This window comes from Neltuma alba, unplaced genomic scaffold (assembly GCF_004799145.2).
Source record: "Neltuma alba isolate B1F8T4 unplaced genomic scaffold, ASM479914v2 tig00004533_pilon, whole genome shotgun sequence".
NCBI lineage: Eukaryota > Viridiplantae > Streptophyta > Magnoliopsida > Fabales > Fabaceae > Neltuma > Neltuma alba.
Window position 1 is genome coordinate 1 of NW_021633752.1, and position 16,405 is coordinate 16,405.

General features: G+C 33.4%; 3 protein-coding genes and 1 pseudogene across 3 annotated transcripts; 1 reads left to right on the plus strand and 3 right to left on the minus strand.

The window, feature by feature from the left end:
- The first annotated feature begins 3 nt into the window (after positions 1–3).
- On the plus strand, positions 4–744 carry LOC114745136 (expansin-like B1; annotated as a pseudogene).
- Positions 745–1,951: 1,207 nt separating this feature from the next.
- Positions 1,952–6,801, minus strand: LOC114745135 (ras-related protein RABH1b-like). Its single transcript, XM_028933280.1, has 6 exons — positions 6,536–6,801; positions 5,109–5,179; positions 4,333–4,421; positions 3,616–3,727; positions 2,843–2,933; positions 1,952–2,398 (listed from the first exon to the last, which is right to left on the minus strand). The coding sequence occupies exons 1-6, from the start codon at positions 6,650–6,652 to the stop codon at positions 2,258–2,260; spliced, it is 621 nt and encodes a 206-aa protein (XP_028789113.1). The 5' UTR covers positions 6,653–6,801; the 3' UTR covers positions 1,952–2,257.
- A 1,020-nt stretch (positions 6,802–7,821) lies between these two features.
- Positions 7,822–8,760, minus strand: LOC114745137 (putative invertase inhibitor). Its single transcript, XM_028933281.1, has one exon. The coding sequence runs from the start codon at positions 8,716–8,718 to the stop codon at positions 8,161–8,163; it is 558 nt and encodes a 185-aa protein (XP_028789114.1). The 5' UTR covers positions 8,719–8,760; the 3' UTR covers positions 7,822–8,160.
- Positions 8,761–10,993: 2,233 nt separating this feature from the next.
- Positions 10,994–11,565, minus strand: LOC114745133 (putative invertase inhibitor). Its single transcript, XM_028933277.1, has one exon. It carries the CDS (start codon positions 11,537–11,539, stop codon positions 10,994–10,996), a length of 546 nt encoding a protein of 181 aa, XP_028789110.1. The 5' UTR covers positions 11,540–11,565.
- Positions 11,566–16,405: the final 4,840 nt, after the last annotated feature.

Consider the following 16,405-nt stretch of genomic DNA (forward strand, 5'->3'; position numbering starts at 1 on the left):
GGTAGCAGCAACCCCAATTACTTGGCCTTCGTCATAGAGTACCAACAAGGCAAAAGAGATATCACTGCTGTGCAGCTCTGTGAGGTATTTTTTCTGCTTCCTTTTCATCTCAGTCATGGACAGAATTTTGCACAATTTTGTTATGAGTCCCACGTCAAAAAGCAAGCCTTATAAAAAAAAAGTGAGATTTATAAATTTAAGAGGCTCTTGCATCCAACATGCTAATCTTTAGGTGAGAGCATCCGATGATTTCAGAAAGATTACAATTTGGCACCCTTGTTTTCTTACAGGCTATTCTTTTGAGATTAAGCTCGCAGGCTTAAAACAAAATTTAAGGAACAAGTCATAATATTTATAATATGCTACTTGCTTAATGTGTGTAGACCAAGAACTTTGCTTGCAAGTTGCTGAGTAGGAGTTTTGGAGCTGTGTGGACTGTGAACTCTCCTCCAAGTGGGCCTTTATCAGTGAGGATGTTGTGTTAGTGATGATGATGAAGACACGTGGGTTGTTCCTGTGAATAACATTCCTCAAGACTGGAAGGCTGGAGAAACCTATGATTCTGGAGTTCAAGTGAGCCAGTAGAGAGAATCAGAGAACATACACCACAATCACAATATGATTTGTTCATTTGCCATCTCTGTTTACTCAAGGAAATAAGTTATCATAATTATTAATAATATATATTTTTCCAATTGTCATTGTAGCTCCTATAATTAGTACTGATGGCATCTTTTTCTTTTCTTTTTTTTTTTAATTTTAGTGCTTAGGCAATTTATATATAAAGAATAAGTTCGACTTCTTTCAAATTCTGAGAGATTTTTCATTTATTTTTTCCCATTAACATTAATTGTATCTAATTTATTTGGAATGTAATGCAATTTAATAGTTATGTTAATTGATTTATCTATTGACAATGGCTGACCTTGTTTCAAATTTCTTTGAGAACTATACGATGATTTTTTTTTTTCTTATCTTTACCGTCATATTTTCAATTAAAAATATGACAGGCATACAATTCAATAACCAAAGGATTACATGTAGATCGTCACACAAAAAAAAGGATTACATATAGATCGCAAAAAAATGTTTATAGTTATTTACAAAATACTATGTGTGTTATTTTATTATTGAGTCCATATATGTATATATTTGCATGTTTTTTGATGGGAGAAAATAATAATAAAAACATAAAGATTTTTGCTTTGGAAAAAAAAATAAAGAATTGAACGTAATTTTTTTATTATTTGCAATTAGATTTTATTATTTTTTAACAAATAAATGAAGACTTCTCTGTGAAAGCTGTGCCATAATTGTTTCTAAGAATTCATGAAAAGTAAATCATTCTTATTTTACTCCCAAGAATATTTTGAAAGTCAAAATTATCTTCTCCCTGTGCATGTTGAATTTTACTTTCATTTATTATTTTATCGTATTCGAATGTATTTTAAAATTAAAAAAATACTTAAATATTTTTTTCATCTCAATGGACACAAGAAAAAATAATAATAATAAAATAATCTTTTAATATTTTTCTAAATTGAGTCCGACTAGAATAAAACGAAATGTGCGACAAAAACAGCTTAGAATAAAGTTAAAAAAATTAAAACCAAATAAATTAAAGAATTAAAAATACAATACAAACTAAAATTAAGGAAGGAAAAAAGTTAAATAAAATTATGATATAAAAATCAAAATTAAAGTAAGTTAAAAAACACTTTATGGAGCTAAAAGAAATTAAAAAAGGTAAAGTAAAACTTGAGGTAAAAGTTACAGAATTAAATATCTTTTCTTCCTAGGTACATATTACTCTATAACTCAATTGTCCCTTAGCAACCAATTGGCTGAGCTTTGGTTGAGAAGGCCTGTAAACGACGTTTTATAATGAGAAGAGGAGGTAGTAGTTTGAAACAGTGAGCCTGTGTTTTGTAGACTAACAAAACAACTAAAATGATGGAAATAAATATGGGAACGACAATGTTTTTCAAAGATATCAATGAGAAACTAAATATCAAGTTGGCCAATCTTAAGAGTGTTATGGAAACAATAATTTAAAACAACCTAACCAACAACAGTCTTAACCATCACCAATCTGTTCACTGTTGCTACCTCTCTCAACTTGTATTCTGAACTCTTCTTTTTCCACATTATGCTGTTTAAGTCTAGAAGACTATAATCAAAACCTTTACAGATCTTAGGGCGTCGCCAAACAAAAATAAAGAAGCAAAACGATACGAAACTCCCACACAATGCACATTCAGCAAGCACATCCACCAGACTGAGGCTGAGACTCAGTTCCACCAGAAGACTTGAGGTTCACATCAACCAAATCTTCTTGTTTTGTGGAAGATAATGTTTCCATCCCAGGTAACGCAGCAGCAATTTTCCGAAAGAGAGCCTGGATATCGGTTTGATAAAGCAATAGTGTGAGCACCAAGTATTCATAAAAACTTAAAAACTACAGAAAATTTCCAAATTGAAGACAAAAAAAAAAAGCATGCCAGGTAATCCAGTAATTGACACTATAGGGTATTGGACTTATGAAAACCCTCATATGTATAATAAGTAGATGGATAAAACTTTGTTAATTTGTTGGAAATATAGAGTAATTGACTAGTGGACATTGGTCTGAGACATGAATTTCATCAGGGAAAAACTCTCCACGATTATGCATATGAACAAGACTAGTCAACAAAAAACTTTTATTTACTTGCTCTTCCATGTTAATCAAGAAGGAAAATGCATTCAACCAGAGTCCCACAAGCATGACTATTTCATTGGTCACTGTAAAAAAGAAAGTCACTGAAAATAATAAGGTGGGGCCAGGGGAGGTGAAGGTTACCTTGATATTAAAGCCAGCTTTGGCACTAGCTTCAATGAACATAACATTAAGATCACGGGCTTTTGCTTCCCCTTCCTCTGTGGAGACTTGCCTGGCAAAAATAATTTCTCATAAACAGAAGGCTAGGGTCTGGCCAACGAAAGGAGTGCAGAAGAACGTACATACAAGACGTGAGAACTAGAGTGTACACACATGGAATATCTCAACAGTCAAACCCCTTCAAGCTACTAAAGTGTCACAACAATCCAGGCCTCATTTTGAAAGGACTTCCATGAAGTATATTGGACAGTGGGAGAATAGGTGCGTATATATTTGAAAATGGGATTGGTGATGTTGGGAAGAGAGAGATCTTGTTTGAAGGAATTGAGAACATTCATTCAGAACCCACATAGACACATCCCAAAAATCTCATACTCTCACCGATACCGCCATTGCTGCCTTCTGTCTCCAACTCCATCTCAGTACTACACACACAAACACATATATATGGAGAGGGGCAAGCAATGGCCCCACCCCATCCTCAACGTCCCTCCGTCCCTGTGTATGGACAGTTTATATGCTATTATAGCAAAAGTGAGGGGGCGGAAGGCCTACTCCCATGCAACCCGACAATTATTTTTCTACTATTCACAAGCTTCATCTATATACCAAGTAACTACCTAATGAACTTGTAAAAGGTAGAGGTCGGAGGTCACAAGACAAAATAGAAGCACAATGAAAACAGGCCAGCATAAGCCATCACCAAAGTAGGACTTTTTTTCATTAGTCATTACCTCTTCTCAACAAGGTCAGTTTTGTTCCCAACAAGAACAATGATGACATCACTGCCCCTCTCACTTCGGACTTCTTCAATCCACTTCACTGTATTTAGGAAAGTCTGCCGGCCTATATTATCACAATAATGAATTATTAGAAAGAACCATTCAAAGTGTAATGAAATTGCCCAAAAAATGATGCACATGTGATTCAAGCCATGCAGAGAGATCCATGGTGACTAAGAATCAAAGGCTGCACCTGTAAGAGAAGATTTATAGGGTCTAGGGAGGTCCCCTGTTTATTGCCCCAGCTTTATGGTTGTAATGTTCATACACTTTTAAAAAATAAATAAAGAAAACCAGTCGCTCATTATAATTCTGTCTTTCATTAGAGGGGGAAAAAAGGAAGGAAAGTGAGCTTGTTATGCTTCCCAAAATCGATATTGTCTAGAATATTCCACAAATATCTGGAAAGAAAGGGAACAGAATGAACTGCTAGTACAGGATGAAAAAGATACAAAATTTTATATGTGCCACACACATATACCTATCAGAAATCGCTCGTCTATCTTTATAAATTCTAGGGTGGAAAATACTTGCAAACCTGCCGAAGTCTAAATGAAAGACCAAAACCTATATTGGAAACTATGGCTAACCATTACTAAGATGCAAATGCTGTCAAATGAAATGAATTAAGAAAGGAATAGGATACAGAATATATATAAAATGGCATACTTGCAACATCATAAACGATGACAGCAACAGATGAGTCCCTAATGTAGCTTGGAATAAGGCTTCTAAATCTCTCCTGTCCAGCTGTATCCCTGTCAACAAACATCAAAAGGAATGGCGCATTTGAACACAAATTGATATATACATCGATGAAATAGAATAATTCAAAAACCTGAAACCTAATATATGCCAATACCACCAATGTCATGGACCTCAGACCGATTTACCAATATGTGTTATTCTAGCACTTGAAGCAAGGCCAGACAATCAAAGCAAAATACAGACAGCAAAATATTTGCACCACAGGATGCATATTCCAAGATGCCTTATAAATATTACCATCATTCCAGAATTCAATCAGTCAATCAGAGTTAAAACCCATTTGCTTCAATCAAAAATCCAGATTTAAACAGGAGAGCACATAGAAGATTTTAAACAAGAATCACAAATATAAGATAAATTCGAAAAACCTATAAATTGGTAGAATAGCAAGAACGAATGAAGAAGAGAAAAATATGTAAAACCATCGGAAAACATCATATCATCAAACTCCACCACTGGTGCACAGAACAAATCTTTGAAGTTAAATATATGTCCTAGAGAAGAAACAAGATAAACATCAAATTGACAAAGAGAAGTTAAAGCGTCACATCATCCTTCACCTCTTATTAAAAGGGAAGTGGGGGCTTCAATATCTAAGAATGTAATGCAATTCAAAAATATCATTTTATTGTTGATTATTTATTGGTAGATTCCAGAATGACGATCCTACAACTTACCACAACTGCAGCCGAACAGTTCGGTCTTCAAGATACATAGTTTTGGATAGAAAATCAATGCCAATTGTAGCCTACATCACAAAAAGCAAAATAAGCTTTAGTACTAGAGAAAGATAAAATTGTAAACTCAATTTTAAAAGAGGGAAATGCAAATAGTATAATACCTACATGTATTCACATTAGGAGGGAAGCAATATGGAAATGGTTAATTAAACCTTATTTATATATGAACAGACTAAGCTGAAAATATGTGGAATACATTTTAATTGAAAGAATGGATTGTTTTGGTGAATATGCAAACCACAATCAATGGCTACATTGCAGATTTACCGGGAGGCAACTTAAGAGAGCGAAAGCCAAACATGAGGGGATAAAATGACGAAATTTGGAGGACAAACTAAAATTAGAAGGCAATCAAAATGAGCAATGTGCACAGGAACTTTGCTTCTAATGAGAACTCGACCATCAGTAATTCAGGATTTCTGGAGCACCTATCCACTATAATAGGACTGAACTTAGGTACTATTTCTTATTTATCTTTAATACCAAGTTCTGTAATAAAAGTATTAACAAAAACAGAAACAAGTATTATCTTATTAGGTGGGGTAGGTTACATGAATTGCAAGACGCCTTATCTCTTATAAAAATATTACATGTAAAAAATTTTGATTCACCCAGTCATGTCATGCTGAGCTTTAAAATTCGTAAATTTCTCATATTTTTACAATAAACTATTGTAGCAAATATATATATGTAGCAAACACATAAGAATAGTATATTTTTCCTCTGTTCTATCCCTCCACCAAAGCTCTCCTTGAGTTGCCTTGTGAACCGTCAAATATTTCACTTGGTTGATCTTCCTGAGAAAGAATGACTTGGATCGGATAACTAGTGGGTTAATGTACCTAAAGAAGAATATCTCAAGTCACAGAGATGTCTTCTATAGTTCTGTTAACAGAAACATTGATCGAAATTAGCAGGACCCACAGCCTAAAAGTTACAATGTTAGTTTTTCAAAAGGTCATTAACCATCGCAGAACTGAATGAAATGTCACAGAGGATAATCGTGATCGCTTTAAGCTGTCCTGAAAATGAATCTTACACATGATCAGCTATAATCGTTGTCGGCATTAAGCAGAACACACAACATCGATGATACTCAGTTGGCTGTCTTTACATTTCATATTTCCTCCGGAAGGCACGATCTCCGGGGGATAAATTACTAGCGTAATAATGCATATTCACAATGTTCTCAGTTCAATCACGCAGCTACGTCTGACTATCAAACAAACATGGATTTACAAAGTCCCATCCGAACTCCCAAATTCATAAGCTCTTCAGATTCCAATCACAGCTAAAGAAAAAAAGCAACAAGCAACTGTATTTTTTGCATAGAAAAAACTGGATCTGTGTGTTAGGACAAATACCTGATATGTGGTATCAAATTTATCATACATAAAACGGGTGATGATACTGGTTTTCCCCACGGACTGATCTCCCAAGAATACCAGCTTGTACTTTGCTAGAGCTGACACTGGCGCCATTTTACTGATACAGAGAGAAAATTAAGAGTGTAACAACACAGTGGTGTGTATCAGCCGGGCACGAACGCCGATTCCGAATTGTTTGTTCGGTTTGGTCTGATCCCGGTAAGGGAGAACGCCGAGATTTGCTACAATCCGAATGATCTGAGCGTAAAATCGAAAAACCAAAAACGCTACAAAACTAGGATTGGTTTAGTGGAATTGGAGAGCCCAAAAAAAAAAAAAAAACCATTTCACTGTGCAACTTTTTAATAAGTTCTTTAAAATTTAAATCACGAAATAGTTATGTGATTTATCATTTATGTCCCTGTGATCTGAGTTGTCAGTCGTCACCTTCCGATTTCTATTTGATGGTGGAAATTTTTTTTTAAAATACCAATTTTAAAAAATGGGGTGCGGATCTACCAATGTCCGAAGTGAAATGAGTAACGTTACAAATAAAAAAGTTAAATTATTACTAATAAGCGGTTAGTTGAAATAACATTGATATTTCCGGCTCGGTAGAAATTAGCCCCAAACCAGAATGATTTGAGGATATTCTGAGTTGCATGAAAAAAAAAAGCTAAATTATTATATACTAGTACAATGATAAGGTTAAAATGGATTATATTTCTTTTATTTTCCTTTTCCTTTTTAATGGGACTGAACTATTTATTTTTGGAAAAATTCCAAAAATATATTTTTAAAATTTCAAAATCTCAAACAAAAAATAAAAATGTGTTGTTATTTATTTTTCAAATGTTGTGTCAATTGTTCTTAAAGTATAGTGAATAACACTAATTTGGAATTTTAAAATTCAAATTTTTTATTTTTCTTTATTTATCTTTTTGTTACTAGCAACTATTTATTTTTTTTCTTTTATTCTTTTTGGCGAGGGTTATGAGTTTAGAGGATTGGGTGAGCAATATTATAAAACTATATTTGCTACTGAACATAAGATCTAGTTAATTAATTTTAAAAAAATTAAGAAAGTTATTAAATTATTTTAAAATATTCATATTTATCGCTTTTCTCCAAACTAATTTGACTCACTTATAAGTTAATATATAATCTAATCATATAAATAAATATCTTAAAGAAATCATGTAATATTTATTATAATTAAGTATTTAGTAACTTTCTTAAGTTCTTTAAATTAGCTAATTAAATCTTATATTAAGAACAGAAGGTAGTGTAAAACTCAATATTTGTCTTTGCATAATGCTTGATATATCATATGAGGATGAACTATATAGCTAATGCCATGTTTGCCTCAAAATAGCTTCAGCATCAAGAAATCCACCAGGCATTCCATGTTAACCTAATCTTATAAATTAAGGACACACGACATTCTAAAGTCTGAACTAAACGAAATAGTTGAAACATATATATTAAAGGTCTTCAAATCCCATCTTTTTCCTCCTTTCCATATTCGCATGATGAATATATCTCTCCGTCGTCCCTCAACTCCTGCTATCATCTGAGGAACAAGAAGACGGAAGCAGAGCTGAAGATTGATGGAGAATATATTAAGAAGGCGTTACTGGGGTAGACATTTGGATGATACAAAGAGAAATCCCGCATAACTGGAAGAGATTGTAATTCTCCTTCGTCAGCGGAGACACTTCGCCTGTCTCTGCAAACCCTCTCTGGCACGTCGAGGCGGCTTCCATGACGGAGCTCATCCCAGTCTTGGTCGACTCATAATTCTCAGACAAGAAAGCTCCGATGGAGCTCATGATCCTCCACGCCGCATCAGAATACAGCTCCAAGCAGTCTCTCAGGCAAGCCCTCGACGACGACGTCGCAAGGTTTTCATCATCCATGAGCTTTTCAATGGTGGAACGTGTGGTGGTTGCGTTCTCCAGAGCCAGCTCCATGGCGATCAAGGCCAGCCCTTGAAGATTCGCCGCATGGCTAACTGGAATCACCCCAAGAGCCGACGAACATAAACCGTAGTTCAAGATGATGGATTGGTTCTCACATTTTTTGCAGGTTTGGTCGATCAGGTCATTACTGGGAGTTGCAGCTACTGCAGAAATTGTAGTGACAAAGAAGAAAAGGAAGAGAAGAGAAGACTGAGACATTATTAGTTAAATATATGGTTTACACTAGCTGATGCAGAGCTAGTTAAAGAGGGAAGATATACGGTTCATATATATACGTGTGAGGGATTTGGCTAAGTAGGAAGGAAATTTCCTGCTTGCTGGGTAGATTTTTAAATTTTATGGATGATCCAGGGAGGAAGCAGAGAGTAGTGTCTTGTTTTTACGTCTTGTTATGAAGATAGTACTGTTAAATGGCGCTTTCACGGGAAGGGTTTCAAGCGAGAAGCTTCCTAGGAAGGTTTCATTCACAAAACGTTCAGTTTTTTCATGTTTATACTGTCTGGTCATATATATAAGCTTTAAATTTAGAGAGAAATGCTATCCATTTTATAAGATTCAATTTTGATTTGTCTTAACATTTAATACATTTTTTTAATTTTATTCTTTTTCTTTTGTCATACTCTCTCTTATCACATTTCCCCACACATTCTCTTTTATCTTTTTTCTCATTTATTATAAGCGCATATTTAAAAAAAATATATAGGCTAAAATATACTTTTAGTCATTTAACTTTACACAAAATTTCATTTTGATTCCTTAACTTTAAAAAGTAAACTTTTAGTCCTTTAACCATAAAATTGTTAATAAAAAAATGATGATATTAAGCTCTTGAATGCTACTAAAACATTACTAAATACTCCTCCGGTCCTAATTATAAGACTCAATTGACTTATTTGAGGAGATTAAGGAAGTAAGTTAAGTTGGTTATTTATAATAAATAAGTGTTGTCATTCCTAAAATATCCTTGCTAATTAAGTATATTGGCTAAAACTATCATTATTAGAATGATTATCTTGGAAAAAAATGCATAAATATAAGAGACAAAATGGATTGGGTCTTATAATTAGGACCAAACAAAAAGTCAAATTGGGTCTTATAATAAGGACCGGAGGAGTACTAACATATTAAATTTAATATTCAAAACAACCATGATTGTTACAAAAAATCATCATTTAATATCAACAATTTTGGAGTTAAAGGACTTAAAGTATACTATTTAAAGTTAAGGGACCAAAATAAAACCTTACATAAAATTAAAGAACCAAATGTATACTTTAGCCAAATATATATACCGGATAAAGTGTTTGAATACTCCAGAAGTATTCACGAAAGAGCACCCAGCATCTTAAATTTTTTTTTTTTTTTATCTTATATGCTCTGGAAGTTATTTCATAGCATTCTGCCTTAAATTTTTCTCTGCTATTAAGTTTGACCATTAAAGGCACTAGTCAAACTATATAATTTAACAATCAAAGTTAATAACAGATAACAACTAGGGTGTTTTTGCTATGAAAATAATGTGCTAGATGCTCCTTAAGTATATTTCTAATCTATTTATTACTTTTAACTAATTATTTGTTATCCATAAATTAGTTATTTGAAATTTATAATAACTACATGATGAAGTATTCTTTAAGCATGTAACAAGTCTTCTTTTTCTTTCTTTCTTTCCTTCAAAGTTCAACAGGAGTTTTTTTTTTTTTGGGTAAAATGACCCGAATGATTGACAACTCTTTGCGTTAAAATATATTATGAGAATGGACATTCATGCACCAGTTTGGAGTCTCTAGTATGCCACACTCTGATGTGTTTTGTAATTTCTTAATAATACATATTTATTGTTTATTATGATGTTCCAGAGAAAAAACACCCTAAAATTGATCAATTATGATTTATTTTTTAAAAAAAGCATAAAAAAAATTTGAAACCACAACATTTCATGTCTATAAGATATGAAAATGTCACTAATTTTAGAATCTAATGGTCAAAAGAAAAAAAAAATTTAAAAGTTGAAATATTACAAAAAGATATTAGAAAGCATTAAAGAAAGGCACATTTTAGACCCCAAGCTCCTCAGACACACAAAAAGCAGAAAACAAATTGAGCAACACTAGTAATGATGATGATGATTGCTACCAAAAAAAGCAAGTATTGAAAAGAACGGGAAGTTAAGGGCGGGGGACCTTTGCCGTGTTTGCTTTTAAACTCCTCAATTGATTAAATAATTGTCAAATCAAAATACATTTCAGCATTTTGGGATCATTTGGCTTTTGACAAAGTGGGTGAAATTATGACTCATTGAAGTTAATGGTAGATGATCGACCTAATATACACAGATTTCAACAAATAACTTTAAACGACCATCGATAATTTCCATAGACACAACTTTGAACTTTACAAATTCATCATTTTATATGATTCCACAAAGCTAAGAGCAGAGATATTGATAATTAGATATGGCAGAGAGTCACTATCAAGAGCGCTGTTTCTGCATCTGGATGAAAGCCAAAGACATTGCATTGAGCTCAAAGTATGTATTGTTGTCTTCTGTTAAAGGAGACGTTTCATTCCCATCCTTGAATTGGTCTTCACAGGTACTAGAAGAACTCATTTCTGCGCTTATCTTGGTACTTGCTGAGTTGAAATCTTTGGACTTGAAAGCTCCAATGGCGTCATCCAAATCTAAAACAGAGTCTGAGTAAAGTTCAGAACAATCTTGTAAGCATTTCTTGGCATAATCACTGAACTTGGGATCCTTCAACAGACTGGAAATGGTGGAAACTATGTTGGTTGCATTGGACTTAGTTATCTGAACTGACATGTCCACGAGTTCCTCAAGTCTGCTTGGTGGGTTCTGGGAGATGGCTTCAAGGCTTGAAACGCAGAAACCATAGTTGATGTTTGGGTCATCTTTTGATGCGTTTCTGCATGACTCAGGAATAAGATCAGAGCCAGAACTTGAGACTTGAAATACAAATAAAATCAGTAGGAGTAGGATCAGATCAAAGGCCAGCTTCATTCTGTTGTTTGTTTTTCTCTCTGATTTTCTGTTGGCTTCAGAATCGGAACTTGGAATGTACAGAAATATGAGAAATGATAGATTGGCCAGGTCCATTCACTGATTGACAGATTGGAATATTAATTGATATGTCCCACTAATTCTCAGACGTCCCACTTGAGTAAAACCATGAATTTAATGCACAGTAATTCATACTTGAGGATTTAGCAGGCCTAGACTAATTCAGATTGAGGAATGATTTCTCAAAATCGGGTTAATTTCTTCTTAGCTTGTCCAAACAAACCAACAAAGCACCACAAAGTCACAAACAAGTTGTTCCTCCACTTCTCATAACCTTCATTCTTACTGTTCTAAAAGGTTCCACGTGAAGCAGTCCCAGAATTCAGAATCACAGAAGGGTCAAATTCATTCTCAACGCATCCACTTATCCAAGTTCAATCACAATAAAGCTTGTTTTGGAGTTCATGGTGGAGGATTGGTGTAACTACTTTTCTTATATATATAGGATGGCAAGATTTAATCTTGAAAGTTATAACAAAAGAGAGAAACAAAAAACAACCACAAGTCGAATTCCAAATGTGAAAGTCAAATGCAACATCAGTAGACATCATAGTACAAGACAAGTACAGAGAAAGATATCGCACGTTGCCGCCCATTTCAAAAACTATACTCTTTCGATCCTTAATATAAAACCTATTTAACTAATTTGATGAGATTAAGAAAGTTAGATAAGTTAGTTAATTATAAAAAATATGACATGTTTTTTTTAAAATACCATAATCATCTTTTTAATACCCTCCTTCCCTCTTCTACTTGATTATGGTTGAAGAAATATTCACATAGGCAATTTAGAAAAAATTGATAAATATAATAAATAGATCTTATATTTAGGATCAAAATCAATTCAACAATTAATTAGGTCTTATATTAGGGCCCGGAGGAGTCCTATTTATGCATCTTGATAAAAGCCAGAGACATTGCGTTGATTTCAAAGTAAACTTTTTTGTCTCCTGTTAAAGGAGGCTTGTCTTTCCCTTCCTTGAACCGGTCTTCACACGTAGCAGAGGCATTCATTGCTGCACTTATCTTGATATTAGCAGAGCTGAAATCTCTGGACCTGAAAGCACCCAAGGCGTCGTCCAAATCTGAAAGAGAGTCTGAGTAATTATCAGAACAATCTTTTAAGCATTTCTTGGCGTAGTCACTGAACTTGGGATCCTTCAAGAGATTGGAAATGGTGGAGATTATGGTAGTTCCATTGGCCTTGGTTATCTGAATGGACTTGGCTACAAGCTCTTCGAGACTAGTGGGTGGACTTGGAGACTTGGCTTTAAGGCTCAGCGCAGAAATCATAGTTGATGTTTGGGTCTGCTTTTGAGGCGACTCTGCAAGATTCAGCAACGAAATCGGAGCCAATTGAGACTTCCAACACAGTCAAAAACAATAGGAGATGAAAGCCAAACTTCATTCTGTTTATTTGATCTATTTTTTTCTCAATGTGCTCTATGGACGTTAAGATATGAGCTTGGTGCATATGGGAGAGGAATATTAGTATTAAATGGCTATATCTTATGCCATTAATGTTGCAGATTAAATATTAGTAATTGATACATATATCATTGGGTTCTGATCATAGCATTAATTTTATCCCTCCTTCATTAGCATTAATGATTTATGTTACAGAGTATTTGAAACAATGAAATCCGACATTAAGGACGGGAGAAGTAATTAGAATGAAAAATGAAAAAAAAAAAACAGATGAAAGAAATAAAAAAGCAAGACAAGCCGCCTGCAAGGGTCGGGTCCGACTGGTAGCAAATGGGAACGCAAGGCGCCTTCCCTACCATGTCATGGGTTCGATACCTGCGAGTGCACCTAGGATTAGTCTGGCCGGTTGTGCTGGGATACCCTAAGGCAGCGATACCATCCTATTCAAAAAAAAAAAAAGCAAGACAAGCCAAATCAATTTTGTAGTACTCATTTTTTAAGTTCCTAGCAGTACTTTTGTTTTCATCACTTTGGAGCCCGTTCCCCTTCCCGGGTTATTTTTCCAGGCGATGTAGAGATATTTTGAAACCTTAGTGCTCCTTTGTTAGACTGAAAATATTTGGTCATATATTGAAAAGGAAAAAGACAAAACGAAAAAAAGAAGAGGAAAAGCACAAAAGAATTAGCTAGCCTTAATTGAATCCTATTACATAATTTTTTGGTATATGAATATTAAAATGTTGAAAATCAGCCATTTGGTTTATGATTTTCAATTAAGTTGAAAAAATATTTTCTTGAAATGAAGTGCACAAAATTTTTTTAATAAAAAAAATTTTATTTTGTCAAAAACAAGTCAAAAGATACGCCACTAAAAACCCTCTTGACACATATAACGCCAATGAAGAATAAGGTAATAGGAAAACAAACCTCAACGTTGACACAACTGTATCAGCATTTAAGTCAATTCATTTTTTGAAAAATAATATTTATTAAGTTATTAACTCTAATTACAAACCTCAGACTATTAAAAGAAAAAATGACATAAAAACAAATATTGAATTTCAAAATGATAAATATGTAATTTTGATAGATTTTGAAACGTCAAAACCATTACAAAAATAATTAGCAAGAGCAATTTACCTTTTTGAAATTTATGAAGTATTTTTTTGGGTCATTTTTCCTTATTAGAATAAGTAATTGATGGGACAAAATAAGAAACAAGAAAATTTGAGACATCCATCTTACGAATATTTCTTATAAACAGGGATAAGACAGAGATCACAGTTGTTTCTTATAAAAAATGACAGAGGGAAGAGTAGAGGGTGGAGTAGTGTCCTCTCAAGAGAATTATTTATGCATCTTGATAAGGTCCAGTGACATTGCATTGAGCTCAAAGTACACCTTGTTGTCGTCTGTTAAAGGAGACTTTTCTTTCGCTTCCTTGAACTGATCTTCACAGGTAACAGAGGCATCCATTGCTGCACTAATCTTAGTACTTGCAGAGTTGAAATCTTTGGACTTGAAGGCACCCAAAGCGTCACCCAAATCGGAAAGAGAGTCTAAGTAATGATCAGAACAATCTTTGACGCATTTCTTTGCATAATCACTGAACTTGTGGTCCTTCAACAGAATGGAAATGGCGTAAACTACGTTAGCTGCTTTGTACTCAGTCATCTGAATGGTCGTGGCCACAAGCTCTTCCACACTACAGGGTGGACTCGGAAACATGGCCACAAGACTCGCAACGCAGAAAGCATAGTTGATGTTTGGGTCTTCCTTTGAGGCTTCTTTGCAAGATTCGGTAATGAGATCGGAGCCACTACTTGAGACTTTGAACACAGCCAAAATCAATAGGAGATAAAAGGCCAGCTTCATTATTATTCTGTTTATATTGATCTATTTTTAATTCTCTCTTCTCAATGATTTTCTATATAGTTGTCAGGATTGAACTTGGAATTGAATATATATAGATGAGAAAATGAGGACTTGGAATATCCAGTGCCATTAATGTGTGTTGGAATATCAGAACTATTTATTGATGGACCATTGGCTTTTGAAAATAGCATTAATTCTTTGTATTATTTAAAATAATTAAAAAGGCTGCTCTTTCAAAATGATGACCAAATTTAAAGAGGAGTTGATCTCGAATATACTTTCCTTTTTGAACTTTACTTTCTTCTTAATTTTCACTTTATTTATTAATTAGGTTAAATTTAAACAGTTTAGATCTAATATTTGACAAAATGAATTCCTTCTATTTTTATTATAAACTTTTTTAGCCATTTAGATTTTTTTTTACTTTTTTTATGTATTTTTATATTGTACTAATAATTTTAAAAAAAATACTAATTTTTTTAGCAAACTATAAAATGTGAAATTTGAAGTTAAAAGTTAATCTAGCAGTTGAAACGAAAATCGGAGAAGAAGTTCTTACCAAAAAATTCAGAGAAGTGGATGGGCGAAAAGTGGATAGTTTGGCATATGATTTTCAACATCCTGGCAATTAGCATAAAAAAAATAAAGACCTAAATATAAAATAGAGGAAAAGTGCATCTCACATCCTGATATTATTTTTTAGGTATACCTAACATCATAATTTTTTTAGTAGCGCAATTTTACCCATAATCCTTAAATTTGGTGCAATCTTACCCCTATATATTTATTTAAAACTCAAATCACCCTTCTCCTTAATTTTATTCATTTTAACATTAAAATAAATAATGTTGGCTCCTTTATCAGATTATTAGCAACTTTCATATCAAGTAACCAAGTTATAATCACATCAAAAAACTGGAAAATGGGTGAGATTACTCCAAATTTAATAGATCATAAATAACATTATAATATAAGAAGATTATGGTGTTGGGTGCACATGATAAATGAAATTAAAACGCAGGGTGCACCTTTACCTTATGGAATACACAGCTTCATTGATTGAATAGCTTAAGTGCTTAATATACACCTGAATTATTAATAAAGTCAAAGTGATTTATAAAAAGGGGCTGGGAAAAATAAAACTTATATTCGTAGGTTTCCGTCTAAACTCTCAGCTGCTTAATTAAATTGTCGGATTAAAATCAAAATCTGAAGTTTTTGAGCAAGTCTTACATATTAGTTTGGCCAAAAGAAAAGAAATAATCTTATATATGAGAACCCAAAAGCATGTTTGCATTCATCAAGCCTAAACAAAAACTTCAAAAGTACACACACATGCACAAATTTCAACATAACAAATGAAGACAATAGATCATTTCCACATAAACTAATTCTAAAACTGTACAATTTAATCATTCTATATGATTTGATTATATGTGTAGCTATATGTACAATACCCTAGACGGCATAATAGCACAGAGAAATTAAAGATATATAAAATCA